The sequence below is a fragment of the Macrotis lagotis genome, chromosome X, assembly GCF_037893015.1.
Source record: "Macrotis lagotis isolate mMagLag1 chromosome X, bilby.v1.9.chrom.fasta, whole genome shotgun sequence".
In the NCBI taxonomy this organism is placed as follows: Eukaryota; Metazoa; Chordata; class Mammalia; order Peramelemorphia; family Peramelidae; genus Macrotis; species Macrotis lagotis.
In genome coordinates, this window is record NC_133666.1 from 170,316,203 (window position 1) to 170,338,468 (window position 22,266).

Genomic DNA, 22,266 nt, shown 5'->3' on the forward strand with positions numbered 1-22,266 from the left:
ATAACCTTGATAGTTCCTACTCTAAAGGAAATAACACTTCTTTGAATGTCTAACTTTGGGCATACTAATATTAAAAATCAGCTTTATTATTCTTAATATCATATCTTGGTCAAAACTGGCCTTGTAGTACAAAACTGGTCTTTTTCTCTTCCCTTGAGCCCTTTTTCTCTCGCTATGACTCCTATTATTTACCAGTATTGTCACTCAGCTATTAATCCCTTTTTTTTTGTTTTTGAATCCTTGTTAACAATTTATCTGTAGGGTCTTCCCTTAATTTCCTAGTTGAGTAAGAGGCCAGTTAGAGGTTTTGTTTTTGTATAAAGTGGGAACAACTCTGAGCAGGGTTAAAGGACCTCACTGGTCACCTAGAAGACAGAGTCTGTGTTTATGATCATGGACCTCTTTTAATTTTGACAATGCATTTCTTGTTTAAATGGGAATCAAGAGTAGATAAATTCTGATTGAATACTTTAAATAGTAAATGGGATTTGCTGTAATATTCTTTTATGAAAGAAAACATGGGGTTTGTTATTGAATTAACTGTCAGTATAATCCTTTGTTCACTGAAATATTTCTGGTTTTAAGTCTTTGTCATCCAGGACCTTGCCCATCATGCCCTGCCTTTATGACTAAGACATGTGAATGTGGACGAACAAGGTAAGATTAGAATTTTGCTTTATAGAAAAAATTTTCATGTAGGTTATGAAGGCAGTTTTGTTTGCTTACAAATAATAAATTACTTGTTTCACTCTAATTTTTATAATAGCAAAGTACATTGAGTTTTCTAAGATGTTTTGAGCATTTTTTTTTCAGTAAACCAGGAAAAATATGTAGACAAATATGCCTACAATATCCATGTACTCAATTAGTCTTTTTTTTTTTGCAAGGCAAATGGGGTTAAGTGGCTTGCCCAAGGCCACACAGCTAGGTAATTATTAAGTGTCTGAGACCGGATTTGAACCCAGGTACTCCTGACTCCAAGGCTGGTGCTTTATCCACTACGTCACCTAGCTGCCCCACAATTAGTCTATTTTAATCTGTTTTCACACCCTTTTTCACAATCACTTGAGTATTCCTAGGGCAGGTGCATATCTCAAAGCCCATTCATGCAGCACTGTTACATTGTATTATTATACTCATTGGTAATATGGGTTATATTATAGTCATAAATAACTAAATTCTACACATGACCCTTGACAAGTTTTTGTTGGGCAGTGCAGCCTAGAAGAGACAAAAGGTTGGACACCATGGTCTGGGGGCTGTGATTTTGTAGGTATAGGAATTTTTGGTTTGGGTATTGCCTCCAGTACTGCGCCTGTAATTTGAGATTACCTCACTGGAGACCCAGATATATTAAATGACTTGTCCCTGACTGTGAAGTGATGAAGGTGTATTTGAACCTAGATTTTCCTGACATCAAGTACTGCATGATTTTTTAAGTGTCCTCAGTGTTTTAAAAAATGTCAGTTGTAATTGGACTTGAGAATTAAATACTTCCAGAAGAATGTTCATTTTGCTGTGCTCATAGCACATATGTATGTGTGAGTGAGCAATGCAATTGTTATCTGTATATTTTACTGATGAAGAAATAAACTCAGATAAGTGACTTGTTTAAATAAATTACAGATCTTAGTCTCAATCTCAGGTATTCCAAGTCTTTTTCCATGAATTTATGTTTTCTCTAATCAACCATCAGTTGATTATTAATAAAAATCTGGATACTGGTACAGTTTTTTCCTTATCAATAGACATTAAGCAGTTGACAGATATTGTACATTATTAAATGATGTGAAGAACTGAAGGATATCAGGCACATTCAAAAGACAGTTTACTCTATTTTCAACAAAAGGACACATCCTTATTATCCTGGCCTAATAAATTTAATCTAGCAACCTCTGTAGTAGATTTAATTGATTATATCTTTGAGATCTATATGGATATGTATCCTTAAGTGTATGTTGTTCGAATTCATAATAAGTAAAAGAATAATTAAACTTTTGAATAGCTCTTTGAAGTTAGGTGAGTCATTTAACCTTTGTGAGCCTCAGGCATCCGCCTGAAACTTACATGATATGCTAGGTCATATGAGCATTACATGCTATAACATCCTTACAAGTTATGCTTTAGAGGGAATTCTTTACAAAAAGGTAATTACAGATAGTTCCCAAGGGAATTAAACAATACTGTGAAGATAGTACACCAGGAATTGAAAAATATAAATGCTAATGTCTGTGCTGTCTCTAGAGTAGTTCGTTTAAGCAGCAAATGCCAAATAATTAGCATTTAGCATCCTATCTCTTTTACTACTCCAATTTTCTCAAAGCTTATGTATTTCAAAGAAACTCTGACAGACTCAAAACTGAATAGGGATGAGGTGCCATCAGTGTATTTAATACAGAGGAGCTATCATAAGGATCTGCTTTCTTTGGGCCTGGAAGAATTTGGACTGGCTAAAGAAACAGTTTACTAAAAGACATCCTTTCCAGAGGGTGAGAAGGCTTGACTGGTGATTTTATGGATACAGGGAATTTCTGCATATGGAAATCCCCTGTAACAATACAGGTCAGCAAGATATCTGCAATTTACAGTTAAGAGAATTGCATATTAAGAGGTTAATTGACTTATCTAGGATCACTCAACCAGTACCTCAGAGGTTAGACTTGAACCCAGGTCTACTCTGGCACTTCTCTAGTCACTATAATGCCTATACTGCCTCTCCATCTTCCCCCAAGGTATTTAAATACATATGATTTGATTCAAGCAAGCTTGATAGACAAAAATCCAAACAGATGAAACAAATTGATTAGGGAGCTGTTATTTTAAGAGGACTCTTCACTTCTCTAAAGAATTAGAAAATCCCAGAATTGGAAGAGCCACTTGGATTTAAGTAGTCTATCTCTTAGCAACTTTATACATACACAGTATCTTTGCCAAACATACATACAAAGAAATGTAGATCTTTTCTGACGATTAATTCTTAGGGAGCTCTGCCTTCTACTGAGCTGAAATCTGTTTCCTGGTAATTTCTACCTCTTAGTTCATTCTTCTGGAGCCAAAGAGATTGTCACCTTTCTCCATTATATCTCATCAGATATTGGAAGACAGTTAATTAAATTCCTCTTAAGACTTTTCATTTTCTCTTTATTTTATTTTATTTTTTATTCTCATTTTGTACAAATTTTTTTTACATTAATAAAATATTCTTGTTTAAGAGTAAACGAAATACCCCCCTCCCCACCATGAATATAGACTTGCTTGAGCGATAAAGTAAAGGGGAGAGAAAAAAAATTAAAATTAAAAAAAACAGTAATAATTGTAGGTATGGCCAGGTGGCGCAATGAATGAAGCACCAGCCCTGGAGCCACGAGCACCTGAGCCCACATCCAGCCCCATAGACCCAACAATCACCCAGCCGTGTGACATGCAAGCCACCCGATCCCCACTGCCCTGCAAAAACCAAAAAGAAGAAGAAAAAGACCCAAAATAAAGTAAAATAGTAGTAATAATAGTAGGGGTGGCTGGGTGGTGGACAGAGCACTGGCCCTTGAGCCAGGAGCACCCGGGTCCAAATCGGGCCTCAGATACCCAAAGAACACCCTGCTGTGTGGCCCCAGGCAGGCCACCCAGCCCCATTTGCCCTGCACCCTCCCCCAAATAATAATAATAAAAAATGTGCTTCAGTCTTTGTTCCAACACCAACAACTCTGTCATGGGTGGATCACATTCTTTAAGATAAGTCCCTCGCAAAAGTTGCTTCCATATTTTTCCAACGTTGCCATTGCTGATCGCGACTCCCTCCTTTCTTATTTCTCCACTACCATGTACTATATTTTCTCTCTCCTTTCACTCTGACTCTGCTGTAGGGTAGCTGAGTGGTGCAGCAGACAGATCCCTGGTCCTGGGGCCAAGAGGCCCTGAGCCCCCATACCACCCCTTAGGTCCAGAATCCACCTGGCCCTATGGTCCTGGGCAGGCCTTCCAATCCCAGCCCCTTGCAAGAAGTAAAAAAGAAAATGTGTTATATCTGACCACTCTCTCCCCATGGTCCATCCTCTCCTCCTTTATTCACATCCCCTCCCCTTCCCCCTGCTCCCCCCTCCTTACTCCAGATGTCTATACCCCATTGAGTATATTTGCTGTTTCCTCTCCTAGCCATCTCTGATGAGAGCGAAGATTCCCTCATTCCCCCTTGCCTTCCCCCTTCCATATCATTGCATTAGCTCATTATAATAAAGAAAAATCTTATTATATGAAATATCTTGGCCTATTCCCCCCTCTCCTTTTTCTTTCTCCCATTACATTTCCCTTTTTTTCTATTGACTCCATTTTTACACCATATTTTATCTTCAAATTCAGCTTTCTCCTGTTCTTCAACTATAAAAGCTCCCTCTACCTGCTCTATTAACTGAGAAAGTTCATATGAGTATTATCAGTGTCATTTTTCTATGCAGTAATACATGCAGTTCATCATCATTAAGTCCTTCATATTTTCCCCCTCTCCTCCAATCTCCATGCTTCACCTGAATCCTGTATCTGAAGATCAAACCTTCCGTTCAGCTCTGGCCATTCCAAAAGGAACATTTGAAATTCCCCTGGTTCATTGAAAGTCCATCTTTTTCCCTGGACGAGGACATTCAGCCTTGCTGTGTAGTTCATTCTTGGCTGCATTCTAAGCTCTTTTGCTTTCCAGTATATTATATTCCAAGCCCTACGAGCTTCCAATGTAGTTGCTGCTAAGTCCTGTGTGATCCTGACTGCAGCTCCACAATATTTGAACTGTGTCCTTCTGGCTGCTTGTAATATTTTCTCTTTGACTTGGGAGTTCTGGAACTTGACTATAATATTCCTAAGGGTTGGGTTTTTGGGATCTCTTTCTCGGGGGGGATTGGAGGATTCTCTCCATTTCTATTTTGCCCTCTGCTTCTAGAATATCAGGGCAATTTTCCTGCAGTAATTCTTTGAAAGTGATGTCAAGGCTCTTTTCCTGATCATGACTTTCAGGTATTCCAATAATTTTTAAATTATGTTTCCTAAGTCTGTTTTCCATATCAGTTGTTTGTTCAATGAGATATTTCATATTTTCTTTTAATTTTTCATTTTTTGGGTTTCGAAGTATTGATTCCTGATTTCTGGTAAATTCATCAATCTCCCTGAATTGTATTCTTTTTCTGAAGGATTTGTTCTCCTCAGACAGTTTTCTTAGCTCTTTTTCCATCTGGCCAATTTTGCTTTTTAAAGCATTCTTCTCCTCAATAACTAACTCACTCATTTGATTTTCAAAGTCTTTTTTGAGCTCTGTCATATCCTGAACCCAATTTCTGTTTTTCTTGGAGTCTTTAGATGCAGGAGCTTGTGCTTCCTCATCTTCAGACTGAGTATTTTGATCCTTCTTAGGCTCATTTGCAAAATATTTCTCAGTGGTGTTCCTCTTATTTCTCTGCTTGCTCATTTTCTCAGCCTGGGCCTGGTTTTGGGCTGCTTCCTGAGCTTTTGGTACACTCCCACAAGGGTCTCAGTTTGTGAGGCTCTGTCCTCCCTCCTGGTCTGTGAATGACCATATGCGCCCCCTTCTGCCATGGGGCTGAGGTGGGGGGGGCCTAGAGGGCGATCAGGATCTGAATGTGGTCAGGGCCCAAGAGTCCTGTTCCAGGGGCAGAGGACAGAGCTCTGCAGTCTCTCTCTTCACTCCCCTCCCTCAGCTCAATGGGCTTATGCCCTGGGGGCTCCTGCTTCTGGGCTCTGTCTGCTTCTGTTTCTGGATCTGGTCTGGCAAAGACCAAACTGCTTGCTGTTTTCCCTGAGGGTTGGGGTCTAGGTGCTCGCTCTGGCAGAGGTCCCCTGCTGTTCCCCCACTTTGTGCCCAGTGCTCCCTGGGGTGTAGCTCAGGGGACTCACCCCCTGCTGTGAGCTACGGCTCCCAGCGCCCTGGGGCTGCCTCCTGGTGGCTGAAGTTCTTTTTCTCTGGCAGGCCACCCCTCCGGTGGCCGCCCCTTCGACCCCTCCTCCGACCCCTCCGACCCCAGGGAGCAGAGCCTTTCTGTTCTTTTCCAGGTTACCTTGAGTAGGAGAACTGTCTCTCTGGTTCCCTTTGTGGGTTCTCAAGACTTTTCATTTTCAATCTTAACATTGCCTAATTCCCTCAGCCATTCCTTTTGTGGTGTGGTTTTAAGCTACTGTCCTGAGGACCAATCCAGACACTCTTAACAGCATGCCTCCTATTAACATGATTTTTCAGAACTGAAAAATAATTTTATAAATGTAATTTTTATGATCACAGAACCCAATGGTACTTTGATTTTTGTGGATATTATACATTTACTGAAGCCTCATACTCCCTTTTAGCAGCTACTAAACTCTGCTAGATTTTTTAGGTCTCTGTCAAATGAACAACAGCACATACATACATTGTCTTTTCTTTATTAACAGCTTTTTAATTACATCACCCCTACGGTTTACTTTTTTAGTTTTTTTTAACCTAAGGGAAGAAACATTTTTTTTTTAAGTTTAGAGATATTCTGTTTCTTTCATCTAATGTTTTAGCAATTATCCTTTGCAGCATTCAGGAATTATTTAATTGGAAAAGCAATGCTTTTTTCACTGATTAAAATGTTTATTAAACAGGGTCAAGAACAGCACTTTATATCACGGTCACTAGAAACATCTTTCCAGATGAACAAATATAAATTGATCATTTTTACTCTTGTTCCACTCACATTTCTTACCTGTGTCCATGATGATATCAAAGACATGTTAAATGCCTTGCTTTAGTGCAGGCATTGTAAGCATGTGAATTGCCTGTCCCTGATTCCTTTTTTGACTAGACTTAGATGGATGTGCCTTGGGCAGGATGGCTCTCTCTTAAGCAGAACCAATTGGCTTCAATACCTTCATACTTTCTCTGGGCTTCTCATCTATGTTAATCTATAATCTTCTAGAGAAGAAACTAACAACCTGGTTCTTGTATTGTCTTAGGAGATACCCTCAAGCCCCCATTTGGTGCCTTTCATTATTTTTTTTTTTATTTTTTAGGTTTTTTGCAAGGCAAATAGGGTTAAAGTGACTTGCTCAAGGCCACACAGCTAGGTAATTATTAAGTGTCTGAGGCCGGATTTGAACTCGGGTACTCCTGACTCCAGGGCTGGTGCTCTATCCACTGCACTACCTAGCCGCCCTTGTGCCTTTCATTATTGCCATGTGATTTGCCAATCTTATTTTCTAGTCATACTAGTCCTTGACTTACTGTAGGCTACTTTTCATATGCAAGTACTTTTTAGAATGGGTTACTGCCTACTTTTCCTGCAAGTTGGACCTTACTTCTCGTAAGCCCTGAATCACCTGCAACTTTAAGGCTCCAGATCCCGATGTTCCACGACACACTCATAACAACTTTCCTTGAAAACTAAGGGAGCAAATGTCTGCTTAGGCTACCTATTGGCCACCCTCTACATCCAAGTTCTTTCTCCCCCCTTGGAAATGCTGCATTACCATGGTTACCATCAAGCAGAGGAAAAGCTATAACTTTGTAGGTACAATAAAATTTGGTAAATAAAGTACATTTTAAAGAAATCATGTTGTATCAGTTCACAAAATGGTAACTGATACTGTGGGAGAAAGTGCTATGTTAGCTGTTAGGAGACCCTGAGTCCCTGTCCGGTTCTGTAATTTGCTACCCCTGTAACTTTGGGCAAGTTACTTATAATCTCTCAGGGTTAAGAGTTGATCAATGGCAGCTAGGTGGCACAGTGGATAAAGCACCTGCCTAGGAGTCTGGAGTACCTGGGTTGAAAATGTCTCAGACACTTAATAATTTCTTAGCTGTGTGGCCTTGGGCAAGCCACTTAGCCCCATTTGCCTTGCAAAAAAACCTAAAAAGAAAAAAAAAGAAAGAGTTGATGAACTCAGGTCCTTTTCAGTTCTCTATCTGTGACCCATTGATCTTTTAAGCTGAATAGTGAGATATGATATGTAGGATAAGGTGGAAAAGAGAGAAATAGATACATCTAGGATGCTAGAGAGAGGATTAGGAAAAGAGCCTTTAAGATTTTTGGTAAATGCTATATCATGTTCACTTGGGTAATAAACTTGGTGTTTTTTAAATGGTATTAATTGGAAGTGAGATATTTGCTAATGTGACATTTTTTATATCCAATAGTCATTCAGTTCGTTGTGGTCAGTCCAACTCAATTCGCTGTTCTAATGTGTGTGGCAATCTTCTAAATTGTGGTAAGCACAACTGTGCTGAACTTTGCCATGCAGGTAAATGTGAACCATGCCGTCTTATAGTACGTCAAGGTAAGTATTTTTATTCTCTTATTGCCTTATTGCCATGTAATTTTCTGAGAATGTCACATAATCATTTTATTGTTAAGGTTTTCTCATTACTTTCTGACAAAAATGTGTAAAAAATACAAACTGAATGAAGTCTGTTATTCATCCTGAAAGTGCTATTTCTTATTATATTCTTAATCTAATAACATCTGTATTTTTTCTTTATTAAACATAAAGAATGAAATTAAAATTTATTTTTAAGTTCTAAAGGTCCTAGAATCAGAACTTGTCAGGTTCATATATTTTTTACCAAGGCAGCTAAATTGAAAAGGTAAATTAGTTGATGGAATAGATGATTCCCAGTAGAATCATATAGCATTATATAAAATTACTATGTAACATTGTAGTGTTATAAGGAGCATAAGTTTTTTTAAACATTTAAACATTTTGTTTTCCAATTACATACAATAGTAATATGCCCCCATCATTTTTTGCAAGGCTCTAAATTCTACAATTTCCCCCCTCCTCCCTTCCCCCCCACAGAAGACTGACAGTCTCTACATTGTTTCCATGCCATACATTGATGTAAATTGAATGTTATAAGAATAACCCCCCCCCCCCCAAGAAGATGGGAAACCTCAAGAATAGAGAGAGAGAGAGAAAAAAAAAATTTATTTCAGTCTGTGTTCAGATTTCAGTGGTCTGTCTCTGGGGTGAGTTGCTTTCTCTATCATAAGTCCACCAGAGAAGTTGCTTCAATATTTTTCCCTCAGTTGCTATTACTAGCTGTACCTCCATTCTATTCCTCCCCACTCTCATTTAATCTATTCTCTCTCTCTTTCCTTTCATCGTGGCCCGGGCCAAAAGTATGTTGCATCTGAGTACCCTCTCCCTCAATCTTTCCTCTCTTCTGTCACCTGTTCGCCCTTCCCTCCCCCCATTCTTCTTCATCCTGTCCCTGAGTTTTACAATTTTCCCCCAATCTTGCTTCCCTCCCCCCACCCCCACCCCACAGATAGCACTCTGTCAGTCTTTACTTTGTTTCCATGTTGTACCTTGATCCAAATTGGGTGTGATGAGAGAGAAATCATATCCTTAAAGAGAACAGAATTCTCAGAGGTAACAAGATCAGACAATAAGCTATCTGTTTTTTTTTTTTTTTCTAAATTAAAGGGAATAGTCTTTGTTCAAACTCCACAGCTCCTTAACTGGATACAGATGGCACTCTCCTTTTCAGACAGTTCAAAATTGTTCCCAATTGTTGCACTGATGGAATGAGCAAGTCCTTCAAGGTTGAACATCACTTCCATGTTGCTGTTAGGGTGTACATTGTTTTTCTGGTTCTGCTCATCTCACTCAGCATCAGTTCTGCAAATCCCTCCAGGTTTCCCTGAAATCCCGTCCCTCCTGGTTTCTAATAGAACAATAGTGTTCCATGACATACATATACCACAGTTTGCTAAGCCATTCCCCAATTGAAGGACATTTACTGGATTTCCAATTCTTTACCACCACAAACAGGGCTGCTATAAATACTTTTGTACAAGTAATGTTTTTACCCTTTTTCCTCATCTCTTCAGGGTATAGACCCAGTAGTGGTATTGCTGGGTCAAAGGGTATGCACATTTTTGTTGCCCTTTGGGCATAGTTCCAAATAGCTCTCCAGAAGTGTTGGTCACAGCTCCACCAACAGTATAATAGTGTCCCAGATTTCCCATATCCCTTCCAACAATGATCATTATCCTTCCTGGTCATACTGGCCAATCTGAGAGGTGTGAGGTGGTACCTCAGAGAAGCTTTAATTTGCACTTCTCTAATAATTAATGATTTAGAGCATTTTTTCATATGGCTATGGATTGCTTTGATCTCCTCATCTGTAAATTGCCTTTGCATATCCTTTGACCATTTGTCAATTGGGGAATGGCTTTTTGTTTTAAAAATATGACTCAGTTCTCTGTATATTTTAGAAATGAGTCCTTTGTCAGAATCATTAGTTGTAAAGATTGTTTCCCAATTTACTACATTTATTTTGATCTTGATTACATTGATTTTATCTGTGCAAAAGCTTTTTAATTTAATGTAATCGAAATCATCTAATTGGTTTTTGGTGATGTTTGCCAACTCTTCCTTAGTCATAAACTGTTCCCCTTTCCATAGATCTGACAGGTAGACTAGTCCTTGATCTGAAAAAACTTTTTCCTTGACTCTTAAAGAGCATAAGTTTTTTTTTTTTTTAGAAGCATAAGTTTTTAAGGTTTTTCAAGGCAAATGGGGTTAAGTGGCTTGCCCAAGTCCACACAGCTAGTTAATTATTAAGTGTCTGAAACCGGATTTGAACCCAGGTACTCCTGACTGCAAGGCAGGTGCTTTATCCATTACGCCACCTAGTCGCCCCGTATAAGTCTTTTAACGTGAAAAAAATTGATTGCTCAATTCAAATCTGAGGCCTTAATTTCTTGAGCCTTCTAAAATTCCATTTAAGTTCTTGAGCCTTTAGCATTAAAACATTTTAAACTGGATTCATGTTTTATTATGCAAGTAGGAGCAATACTTTAAAAAAAATTATTGGAAATTTACGTATGACTAAAAATTCTGAGTTAATGGAATAGAAATGAATAGGATTTTGTATCATTATACTTTAGTGGGTTTATCATTGTAATGACATTAGTAGAACTTTTAATTTAATTAAAAGTTCTACTAATGTCATTACAATGATGATTCAATACATCCAAGTTCTAGTAATTTGCTAAGAGGAGTCTGACCACAAGGACAGGTCTGCACTAACTGTGGTAGTCGTGGACACAACTGGCAGGCTTGAGGGTGGCATAACTGTGAACATGTATGATTGAGGGTGGTCCCTTACTAAAATTCTATCTTTGAAAACTCTATCATTAATGTAAGTGTTATGTAACATGGTTCATTTAGTATTGCCAGTAATTTTATTCTTTAAATAGGTCACTGAAAAGTTGCTGCCAGAAGTTACTAATGAGGAACTTTTCTCTACCAGTATACCTTTTCTGCAACTTAAAATGCACTTCATTTATTAACTCCTTAAACACAGGGGATTAAGACAGATTTTTCTAATGCCAAACTCTTGATAGGTTCTACTGTAACAAAACAGCAGTCAGTATTTTTGTGTTTTTCTGTACTGTAACTTAAATTTTTCTGCAGCTCCTTTCCAAAAATTTGGTTTTGTTACATTTGTAACTTATTTTTGAAATTATTTTGTTACAGTGTGCTACTGTGGGGCCTCTTCCCAAGATGTATTATGTGGAACTGATGTAGAACAATCTGATGGAGTTGGAGACTTCAGCTGTTTAAAGATCTGTGGCAAGTAAGGCTTTCATTCATATTAATATAAATCGTATGATTGTATGTGATTAATAGTCATATGATATTCTATTGTTTCTCTTAACAGGAAATTGAAATGTGGGAATCATACATGTTCACAGTTATGCCACCCTCAAGCCTGCCAGTTGTGTCCACGACTACCACAGTTAGTGCAGACCTGTCCTTGTGGTCAGACTCCTCTTAGCAAATTACTAGAACTTGGATGTGTTGAACGTAAAACATGCTTGGATCCTATACCATCATGTGGAAAAATATGTGGCAAACCTCTGTCTTGTGGCTCCTTTGGTAATTAAATGAAATGCATTATCTTTATGTTGCAGTGTGAAACATCCAAGTGGAATATCACATTTTAGTAAGCAGATGTTTCTATAAGTATTTGAAAGAAATTGTCAAGATACCACTTTCTTTCCAAACATACACAGTTCTCTAAGTTATAGCCCATTTACTCAAATATTTCCCTTTTTTATTCACAGATACTTTACTTGTAAAATTGAGTAATTATGCTGTGATAATGTTCCAGGTAAAACTCTAATCTCTGTAAACTACATTGTTATAAGCTCTTCTGACTATGAGATCTTAAGTTTCCTGGGATAGTCTGTGTTTTAGAAGGTTAAATATATTTGGATTTTGGACCAAATGACTCAGTATAGCTTATGAACAAATCTAAATCCTAGCTACAGTTAAACTTTGGCTATTCTGCTTCCAGCAGACACACTGTAAAAAGATCCTTGAAGTCAAATTGATAATAGTCTTTGTTCTGTAAATCATAGAAAAGATATATAAAGAAGTCCTGGGTCTCTTAGAGTTAATGAGATGCCATATTGGGAAAGATCAAAATTTGAGAGTTACCAGAACATCACTGGTAAACTTAGATAATTAATATGTATTGACAGAATAATGAATTCCATTATTTAATCTTTTTTTTTTTTGGTAAGTTTTACTGGTGCCAGCCACTTCAGCCCTACTGATGGATATCCTCTGAGACTTTGTAAAATGTTATGTGTGATATAATGGAGAGAGAAGTGAGAATGAATGGACTTCAATTACTACCATTGTTCATACTGGCTTTGTGACTCTGAATGCATCACTTTCAACTAACGTTTCTCTAATAAATTCTCTAATTCTATGAATTGTAAAAAAGCTAATCTGTATTGGCAGAGGGAATTTCCTCACTCAGGACTTCCCCATAACAATGAAATCATAAGTCTAGTCCTTGTCCCTACTCCTATTAGTTTAGTAGTAGAAGAAATATTGAAAATTCTTGTGAAAGGCAGGTGGGAGGAAGGGAGGAAAGCAATGAAGGAAAGAATGGAAGGAAGAGAAAGAATGAAAGGACAAAAGCAAATATCAGGGGAAGATTGCACTTGGGGAGCTTAATGCCTGTGACTGGTATGTTAAAGTTTTTCTGGATCCTTTAGATAATTTCAATTCTTAGAGGAGATAGGAATTGGGCCAGGCTGTACTTGGAGGTGCTCTTAAGGTCTTACTCAAATCCTTTTGAGATAATATATTGCTCAAGAAGAAAATGACTCAAATATAGACAGCTTTGTGATTATATGCATATGGTACAATCTCATTCAACCCTGATTTATTTGGATTTGTTGCTCATGTAGGTCTTTTTATTCGTAGTTTGTTCTGGGCAGGAATTGAAGGAGAAAGGTCCCCTCCCAGTTCTGTAGTTAACTTCAATACAGCAAAAGGAACATCCCTGTTTATTGATTGCCAGCCTTAACCCTATCAATATTGGAGGTTTCTCCCTCACAAAGCCCTTTCAGTTTGTGGGACTAGTATGATAATTACAAGATCCTTTTTTCCATTTGGCTCCTAATGCCCAATTGACTGTGAGGCTCAAACAATGTTTTGCCAGATTGCGTATTATTATTTTATAGAAGACAGAGGTTAAAGAAATCACAACTTAACTTATAAGTTACTTAGGAATCAAGTATCATGATGGAATGAAAATCAAAAATAGAGTCTTGGATTTCTGCAAAGGGACATGTAGTTCAGGGGCAGGGGCAGGAGCAGCCAGGTGGGAGTAACTGAATTGGAAGTGTTATTTAAACTCTTCTTTGCATGTTACTCTGATAAGGAAATAGAGCAGGTTTGGGGTAGATATAGGTGATTAAATTTGGGGGTACATGAATAGGATTCTCAAAAAATTCTGGGATGATTATCTTATAGGATTATAAACTTAGAGATTTAGAATTAGAAGAGACCTTAGGGATTTTATACTTGTTCTCATTTTACAGATAAGAGAATTAAGATCCTATAAGAGAAAGTGATTGCCCTAGGGTCATAAAGGTGGTATTTGTTTTTTTCCTTTTGCCTTTTTGTTATATCTATCCCCATGAAACCTTCTTGATAAAGCAGTTTGAGCAAAAAAAATCCAATATAGTGATTGCATTTAATGGTAAGATAGTATTGTTTTCTAATAATCCCTTTTCTTATTACTGTGAGAGAAGAGGTATTATCTTTTCTCCTTCGATTTAAAAATATATATGTATATGTATATATATATATATATATATATATATATATATATATATATATAATAGTTTGACTTCTATAAGTAGTAGTTGGATGACTAAACTAATAATTAAAAATTTTAATGTGAGGTTTCTATTTTTATTAGATTTCATTCATACATGTGAAAACCTCTGCCATGAAGGAGAATGTGGACCTTGTTCTCGCACATCCATTATTTCCTGCAGATGTACTTTCAGAACAAAGGTAAATTCAGAAACACTTATTTCAAATTATTGCTGCAGATGTTTTCAGCCATTGAATCAAGGTAATGAAAGATTTTTTGTTTTTCAAGGTGTAATTTTAAAGTAGTGTTTTTTTAGGTATCTTATTGGCAAAACTGAAAAATGAACTGCTTTGACTTATGCCACAAACTCCTATCACTTGCTTTTTACTGTATTAAAAGGATTAGAATTTGTAAAGTCAGGTCAGAATTTTCAGAAAATCAAGTTAGAATTCTTTGTTATTAAAATTTTTATTTTATAATGTTCTTTTTCAAGGAAAAGCAATTTTTTAAAATGTTTGCGTATAAGGGAGAAGGTGAAGTTGTTTTCCTATTTTGCTATATGGTCAGAGGTTGTGGGACATTGCAGATACTGTAAATGATTATGGGAAATACTTCATCCAGTTTTGACTTGGGCAAGTCTCTTGAGGTTTTTTTGCTCTCTGTTTATTTTATACTATGAAACTGTTCAAGGAGGTAAAGATATAATCTTAAGTCTGTCAACTTTGTCTTGTTCAAAAGATGTGGTGGAAGTAGAAATTTTATCAACAACAATTATTGGTGGATAGTTAAAAGTTAAGGCCCATAAGATCATAGATTTAAAAATTGAAAAAATGGACCTCAGAAACTTATATTACAAATGAGGAAACTTGAGAGCCAAAGAGATTAAGTGATTTGTGGAATGACACAAAGATGACAAAATCAGGATCTGAACTTGGTGCCTCTCTCTGTTCCAGTTCTGTACCAGCCCTGAGCTGTATTCCTTGTTACCACTAATAATCATTTCTTTTCTTTTTTTTTTTTGTCCAGACTTTTTGTTCTCTGCAGTGATGCAGTCTGGAGATTCATCTATGATTTAAAATCCTAAACAATCACCTGGGAACTTTAACACTATCATCCTTACAGTTATCAGAATTCAAGCTTCTGAGTAATCCTCAATGTTTCCTCCTTTTTCTCTCTTCACATTATTATTAGTCTTGTTGATTCTACCTCTATGATGTCTCTAATTCATGACTTTTTCTCCATTTCTGGGGTCACTGCCCTAACTGGGCCCTCAGTATCTTTCCAGGCTAGGTGTTACAGTGCTAGGTCTGGAATCAGGAAGAGCTGAGTTCAGATTCTTCTTCAAACACACTATGTATGTGACTCTACTTAAATCACAACCTCTGCCTCAGTTTCCTCAGGTGTGGGCATGATTATAGTACCTATCCTCCTATTTAAGAGGGATATAACAGCACTTACCTCCCAGTTGTTGTGAGGATCAAATGAGATCATACTTATAAAGTGCTTAGCCATTGTCTGGCATGTAGCAGAGAGGAAACTCTGCTCAGAAGACAGAGTCAAAAAGATCTGAGTTGAAATACACCCTCAGACACTTAGTAGATTTGAGATTCTGGGCAAGTCATTTTTTTTTGTTTGTTTTTTTTAGTTTTTTGCAAGGTAAATGGGGTTAAGTAGCTTGCCCAAAGCCACACAGCTAGGTAATTATTAAGTGTCTGAGACCCGATTTGAACCCAGGTACTCCTGATTCCAAAGCCAGTGCTTTATCCACTACGCCACCTAGCCGCCCCTGGGCAAGTCATTTTTAACTCTGTTTGCCTTAAGGTACTGGAGAAGAAAATGGCAAGCCACTCCAGTATTGGCATGCTTTGATCCATGCGGTCACAAAGAGTTGTGACTGACAGAACAGCAGAAGCACATGTAATTGAAGCTTAATAACTGCTTGTTCCCTCTCAGCTTTGTGAGTCACATTCTTTAACTTTAGACTCTCTTCAGGGGCAGGGACTATCTTCTGCCTGTCTCTGTACCTCTGTCACTTAGTACTGTGCCTGATACATAACAGGTGCTTAATGCACTGATTAGTTGCATATTGTAGTAATCTTCTATTTCACCTCCCTGCCTTAATCTCTCCCAAATGGAAGCTTATCTTCCATGCAGCTGTTAAAGTGACTTTTCTGAATTTCATCTTTGCCCATATTACTCCTACTCGGAAAGCTTCTATGATTCTCTTTTGCTGTGACTTAAATTTCAAAATTTTCTCATTTCAGGCTCTTCACTACCTGGCTATTTCACTACCTGGCTACAACTTTTTCTAGACTTATTTTTTAGTCCTCCCTTTCACATACTTGATACTATGATATGCCTTTGTTACAGATTATCTCCATACATGGGAAGGACTACTACTATTTCTTCATGTCTCCCTTAGAATCCCAAATTTCCTATAAAACTTATCTCAAATGCCATCCCCTACATGAGACCTTTTCTGATCCCCTCATCCCTTCTACCAGCTCTCTGTGCTTTCCTTTCCTCTCCATGATGTTACCTTATATATCCTATATGCTTACAAACTTTTCTGGAATGTGGAAAAATAGGCACACTAATGCATTGTCAATGGAGTTATAAACTGATCCTGTCATTCTGGATAAAAATTTGGAGCTATGCCCAAAGGTCTATCAATCTATGCAGACACTTGACCTAGTAGATCAAAGAAGAAGGAAAAGGATCTTGTGTACAAAAAATATTTATAGCAGTTCTTTTTGTGCTGTGCCAAAAACTGAAAACGAGGTGAAGTCTGTTAATTAAGGAAAAGTAAATGTTCATCATATCATGAATATGATGGAATACTGTTGTACTATAAATAATGATGAGGTGATGACTTGTAAAGTGAAGTCAACAGAACCAGGAGAATATTGTATGCAGTAATAGCAATATTGTCAGGATAATCAACTGTGAAAGACTTAACTACTTGGATCAAATCAATAATCCATTATAGCTACAAAAGACTTATGATATAAAATGCTATCCACCTCCAGAACTGATAGTCTTATATACAAATATCTATCTTAAATAGAAGAAATGATACTCTTAGAAGCATACTTTTCCCTTTTTTAAATTTTCCTTGCTTTTTTCTTTTTTTTTTTTGAGAACATGGTTAATGTGGAAATATGGTTTGCATGAATATATATATAAAATGGATACCATATTTCTTGTCTTCGAGGTAGTTGGAAAAAGGAGTGGAGGGAGCTTGAACTGAAAATAAAAATCAAATTAAAACCCAAACAATTTCTCTTCTCTGTTCCTTTTGAATCTTCCCTCCTCACCATTCCCCATGTAAGTTTATTGAAGGGAGGGTCTGTTTAATTTTTGTTTTCTGCATCTCTTATCACCTAGCACAGAATTTGGCATATAGTAAGCTTTTAAAGAACACTTGCTGACAGACCCACAAAAAAAAAAACTTGTTATAGATATTCATTTATATGTGAATTTTTTTTTAATCTTGTAGTGGTATTATTAGATTAAAGGGTTTTAATGATTTTGGGGGGCAAAATTGTAAATTGCTTTCTAGATTTTCTGGATCAACTCACAAATTCACTAACTTTGCATTAATGATGTTCCTGTTTTTCCATGGTCCTTTGACATTAATAATTTTCCTTTGAGGTATCTGTCTTAGAACCAAATGCCTACCCTCCCCACACTTTTCATTATCTTATAAAAAATTTTGTAAACTATCGGAAAAATAAACTTATTTTCAAAAGCATGTTCAAAATGTGATCAAACATTATCTATAGGGGCATCTCATGACTTAGTAGTTAGGGTGCCGAGTCAGAAGGAACTAACTTTGGATCTTATCTCTGACATTTAGCAGAACTGAGATTATAGGCAAGCCAGTTAACCTCTCTAAGCCTCAAGTTTCTTTTTCTTTTTAAATTTTATTTGTTTAAGACAATGGGGTTAAGTGACTTTCCTAAAGTCACACAGCTAGGTAGTTATTAAAGTGTCTGAGGTCGGATTTGAACTCAGGTCTTCTGACTTCAGGGTCAGTGCTCTATCCACTGTGCCACCTAGCTGGCCCCAAAAGGCTTCCCCCCATGATTCTCTTCTTCCCTTTTTCTTTCTTTTTTTTTAGCAAGGCAATGGGGGTTAAGTGGTTTATCCAAGATCATACAACTAGGTAATTAAATGTCTGAAGCCTAGCTGCCCCACCTTAGTTTCTTTTTGGTATGCAAAGTATCAATTATGTATCCTATATTACAAGAAAGTGTTGACCCACAAACAAAATATTGTCCAAAAAGTATTTAGTAAACTAAATTTAGAGGGCTTTATTATTGACAGCTATTGTTAATAAAGTACTCTGACCACTTAGAAGCTATTTTTTATTTTCTGATTTTATCTATGTTCTTGTTAATTGAAAATTCATATGTAGCTAAACTGTTTAGTATAGATACTTCAAATATAACTTAATAATTATTATTTCTTTATTTTCTAGGAGCTGCCATGTGCTAGTCTCAAAACTGAAGGTAAATAGTATAATGAAACATCTTTACTACTTAAATGTAGCCAGGAAGTGGACAGTGGACAGCGAACCTCTGTTGAGGTTCAGGGAATATTCAGTTTAGACTTACGTATCATTATGAATCAGTGATCAGTATCAGTAATTATTAAAATTTAAGGTGAACAAAATGCTAAGTGTATAGATTTCTTGCAGTTTTGTTTTAAATTGTCTTTTACTAATATATTTCTAAACCAAGTTAGTTGGAAACTATATTTGTTAAATTCTAAAATGAATCTTATCAAATTGGAGCTTCTTTCCAGTGACACAAGACACAAATAATCCTTGCCTTGTTCAGTTGTTTATGTCATCCTGTAAGTTAACCAGGAATGGGGCCTTCCACCCTGTCAGAAGTCTTCTCATTTTCTTCTGCCAGTGTGAGGGTATAAGGAAATGTTATGGCTTTGTACTTGTTATGATTTACCCACCAAAATAAATGACCAACTTGTTTTTTCTTCCTACAATATAAAATGGTTCTTCTTTGAAGTTCATTGATTGATTATATATGTGTCAGCCTACTCATAGATAACTTGTGCCTCTCCATTGTCCTGTGTGATTTTCATCTTTATTTCTTCAAAGGCAATAAATATGCAATGTCTCACTGATAAAGGATGCCCAAAAATCTTACTGCAGTTTTTGCCTATTAAAGCTCATTAAGGATACCCTATAATGCAACCCAGGTGGAATGTCACTATTTAAAAGATGACCTTTTATTTCATGAAGATTTGAGTCATTAAGAAAGCTTTACAGTTTCCTAGGATTGTTGATCTGTTGCATCCATATGCATGTTGTAACATGGAAGATATATATGTATTTATACTTACACACATGCATACTTACATATATAATAACATTTTAATTTTTCCAATTACATGAAAAAACAATTTTAAACATTCTTTTAAAAAATTTTGAGTTTCAAATTTTTTTCCCTTCCCCTTTTTAAAAATAGTAAGCGATTTAATATAGGTTTTATTTATAAGTGCAATTATGTAAGGCATATTTCCATATTAGTCATGTTGTGAAAGAAGAAGCAAATCAAAAGAAAAAAACTTGAAAAAATAAAGTGAAAATAGTATGCTTCAATCTCCATTCAGATTCCATAGTTCTTTCTCAGAATGTGGATGTCATTTCCTGTCATAAATCCTTTGGAATTTTCTTGGATCATTATATTGCTTAGGAAAAATAGGTCATTCTTAGTTGATCATCAAAGAGTGTTGCTCATATTCATTGTTTTCATGGTTCTTCTCAATTCACTTTGCCTCAGTTCATTTAATCTAGATTTTTTTCTGAAATCTGCCTGCTCATCATTTCTTAAAGCACAGTAGTATTCCATTACATTCATATACCGAAATTTTTCAGCCCCATTTGATAGGCATACTCTTAATTTCCAATGCTTACTACTACAAAAAGGCACTGTTAAAAACATTTTTCTACATGTGAGTTCTTTGACCTTTTTTTTTGATCTCTTTGGATTACAGATCTAGTAGTGGTGTTGTTCAATCAAAATGTATGCACAGTTTTATTGCTCTTTGGGCATAATTCCAAATTGCTTACAATTCCAACAATGCATTAGTATTCCAATTTTCCTGTAATTTATCCAACATTTATCATTTTCCTTTTCTATTATATTAGTCAATTTGATAGATATGAGGTTTTGTTGTTTTAATTTGTCTTTCTCTATTCAGTAGTGATTTAGAACCTATTTTAGTTCTAAATTTTGTAGTTAGCTTTAATTTCTTCATCTGAAAAACTTCTTGTTCGTATCCTTTGACATTTTCAATTGGGGAATGCCTTTGCTTCTTATAATGTTGACTCTATTCTCTATATATTTTATTTTTTATTTTTATTTTTTTGCAGGGTGATGGGGTTAAGTGGCTTGCCCAAGTGCTATATATTTTAAAAATGAGATCTTTATCAGAAATTGTTTCCTAACTTTATTTTCCTTCTAATTTAGATGCATTGGTTTTGTTTTGTACAAAACCTTTTCCATTTAATGTTTATCAAAATTGTTCATTTTTTAATTCATAGTGTTCTCTGTCTCTTGTTTGATCAGAGAGGCAAACTATTCCCTGTTCTTCTAATTTGCTTATGGTATCATCTTTATGTCTAAGTCTTGTTATATATTGTGTGAGATATTGGTCTATGCCTAGTTTCTCCATACTATTTTCCACTTTTCTCAGTCATTTTTGTCAAATAGTGAGTTTTTATGATCATTTTAAAAAGTATTTCAATGATCTTTATTTTTGACATCACTGTTATATCTGAACATACCCACCTCCCACTGAAAACCAAGGAAAAAAGCCTTTTTTTAAGAAATAAATAATATCAAGCAGAACAAATTCACACATTACCTATTTCCAACAATGTCATGTTGTACACCATATGTCCCATTATATCTCTCTAAGAAATAAGTAAGAAATAAGATGCCTAGGTGGTGCAGTAGAGTGCCAGTCCTGGAGTCAGGAGTACCTGAGTTCAAATCTGGCCTCAGACACTTAATAATTACCTAGCTGTGTGACCTTGGGCAAGCCACGCAACCCCATTGCCTTGCAAAAACCTAAAAATAAAAAGAGAGAGAGAGAAATAAGTTATGGACGCATGGTTGATTAGTCATTATGTTGATCAGGATTCAAAGGCTTTCTTTTTTTTAATTAAAGATTTTAATTATTTTGAGTTTTACAATTTTTCCCCCAATCTTACCTTCCCTCCTCCCACCACCCCACAGAAAGCAATTTGTCAGTCTTTACATTGTTTCCATGTTGTACATTGATCCAAATTGAGTGTGATGAGAGAGAAATCATATCCTTAAGAGATAACAAGATCAGACAATAAGATATCAGTTTTTTTTTTCTAAATTAAAAGGAATAGTCCTTGAACTTGGTTTAAACTCCACAGTTCTTTATCTGGATACAGATGGTATTCTCCATTGCAGACAGCCCCAAATTGTCCCTGATTGTTGCACTGTTGGAATGAGCAAGTCCTTCAAGGTTGATCATCACCCCTATGTTGCTGTTAGGGTGTACAGTGTTTTTCTGGTTCTGCTCATCTCACTCAGTATCAGTTCTTGCAAATCCCTTCAGGCTTCCCTGAATTCCCATCCCTTCTGGTTTCTAATAGAACAATAGTATTCCATGACATACATATACCACAGTTTGCTAAGTCATTCCCCAATTGAAGGACATTTACTTGATTTCCAATTCTTTGCCACCACAAACAGGGCTGCTATGCACATTTTTGTTACCCTTTGGGCACAGTTCCAAATTTCTCTCTAGAAAGGTTGGATGAGTGCACAGCTCCACCAACAATGTAATGGTGTCCGAGATTTCCCACAAGCCTTCCAACAATGATCATTATCCTTTCTGGTCATATTGGCCAGTCTGAGAGGTGTGAGGTGATAACCTCAAAGAAGCTTTAATTTGCATTTCTCTAATAAGTAATGATTTAGAGCAATTTTTCATATGACTATGGATTGCTTTGATCTCATCTTAAATTGCCTTTGCATATCCTTTGACTATTTGTCAACTGGGGAGTAGCTTTTTTTGTTTTTTTGTTTATTTGCAAGGCAAATGGG

The 22,266-nt window shown here is 36.4% G+C and overlaps 1 protein-coding gene across 6 annotated transcripts in view; it reads left to right on the forward strand.

The window, feature by feature from the left end:
* Positions 1–22,266, forward strand: part of NFX1 (nuclear transcription factor, X-box binding 1) — a 95,158-nt gene that overhangs the window by 21,222 nt on the left and 51,670 nt on the right. For 5 of the 6 annotated variants that reach the window (XR_012471879.1, XM_074203162.1, XM_074203163.1 and 2 more), the window contains 6 exons: positions 586–657; positions 8,153–8,292; positions 11,503–11,602; positions 11,687–11,904; positions 14,252–14,349; positions 18,633–18,663. Coding sequence is in view for 5 of the 6 variants with exons in the window: in XM_074203162.1 (XP_074059263.1) it covers positions 586–657; positions 8,153–8,292; positions 11,503–11,602; positions 11,687–11,904; positions 14,252–14,349; positions 18,633–18,663 (659 nt within the window). In the remaining variant the exon portion in view is untranslated. The remainder of the gene's footprint in view (positions 1–585; positions 658–8,152; positions 8,293–11,502; positions 11,603–11,686; positions 11,905–14,251; positions 14,350–18,632; positions 18,664–22,266) is intronic. The other variant, XM_074203161.1, reaches the window with a different exon arrangement.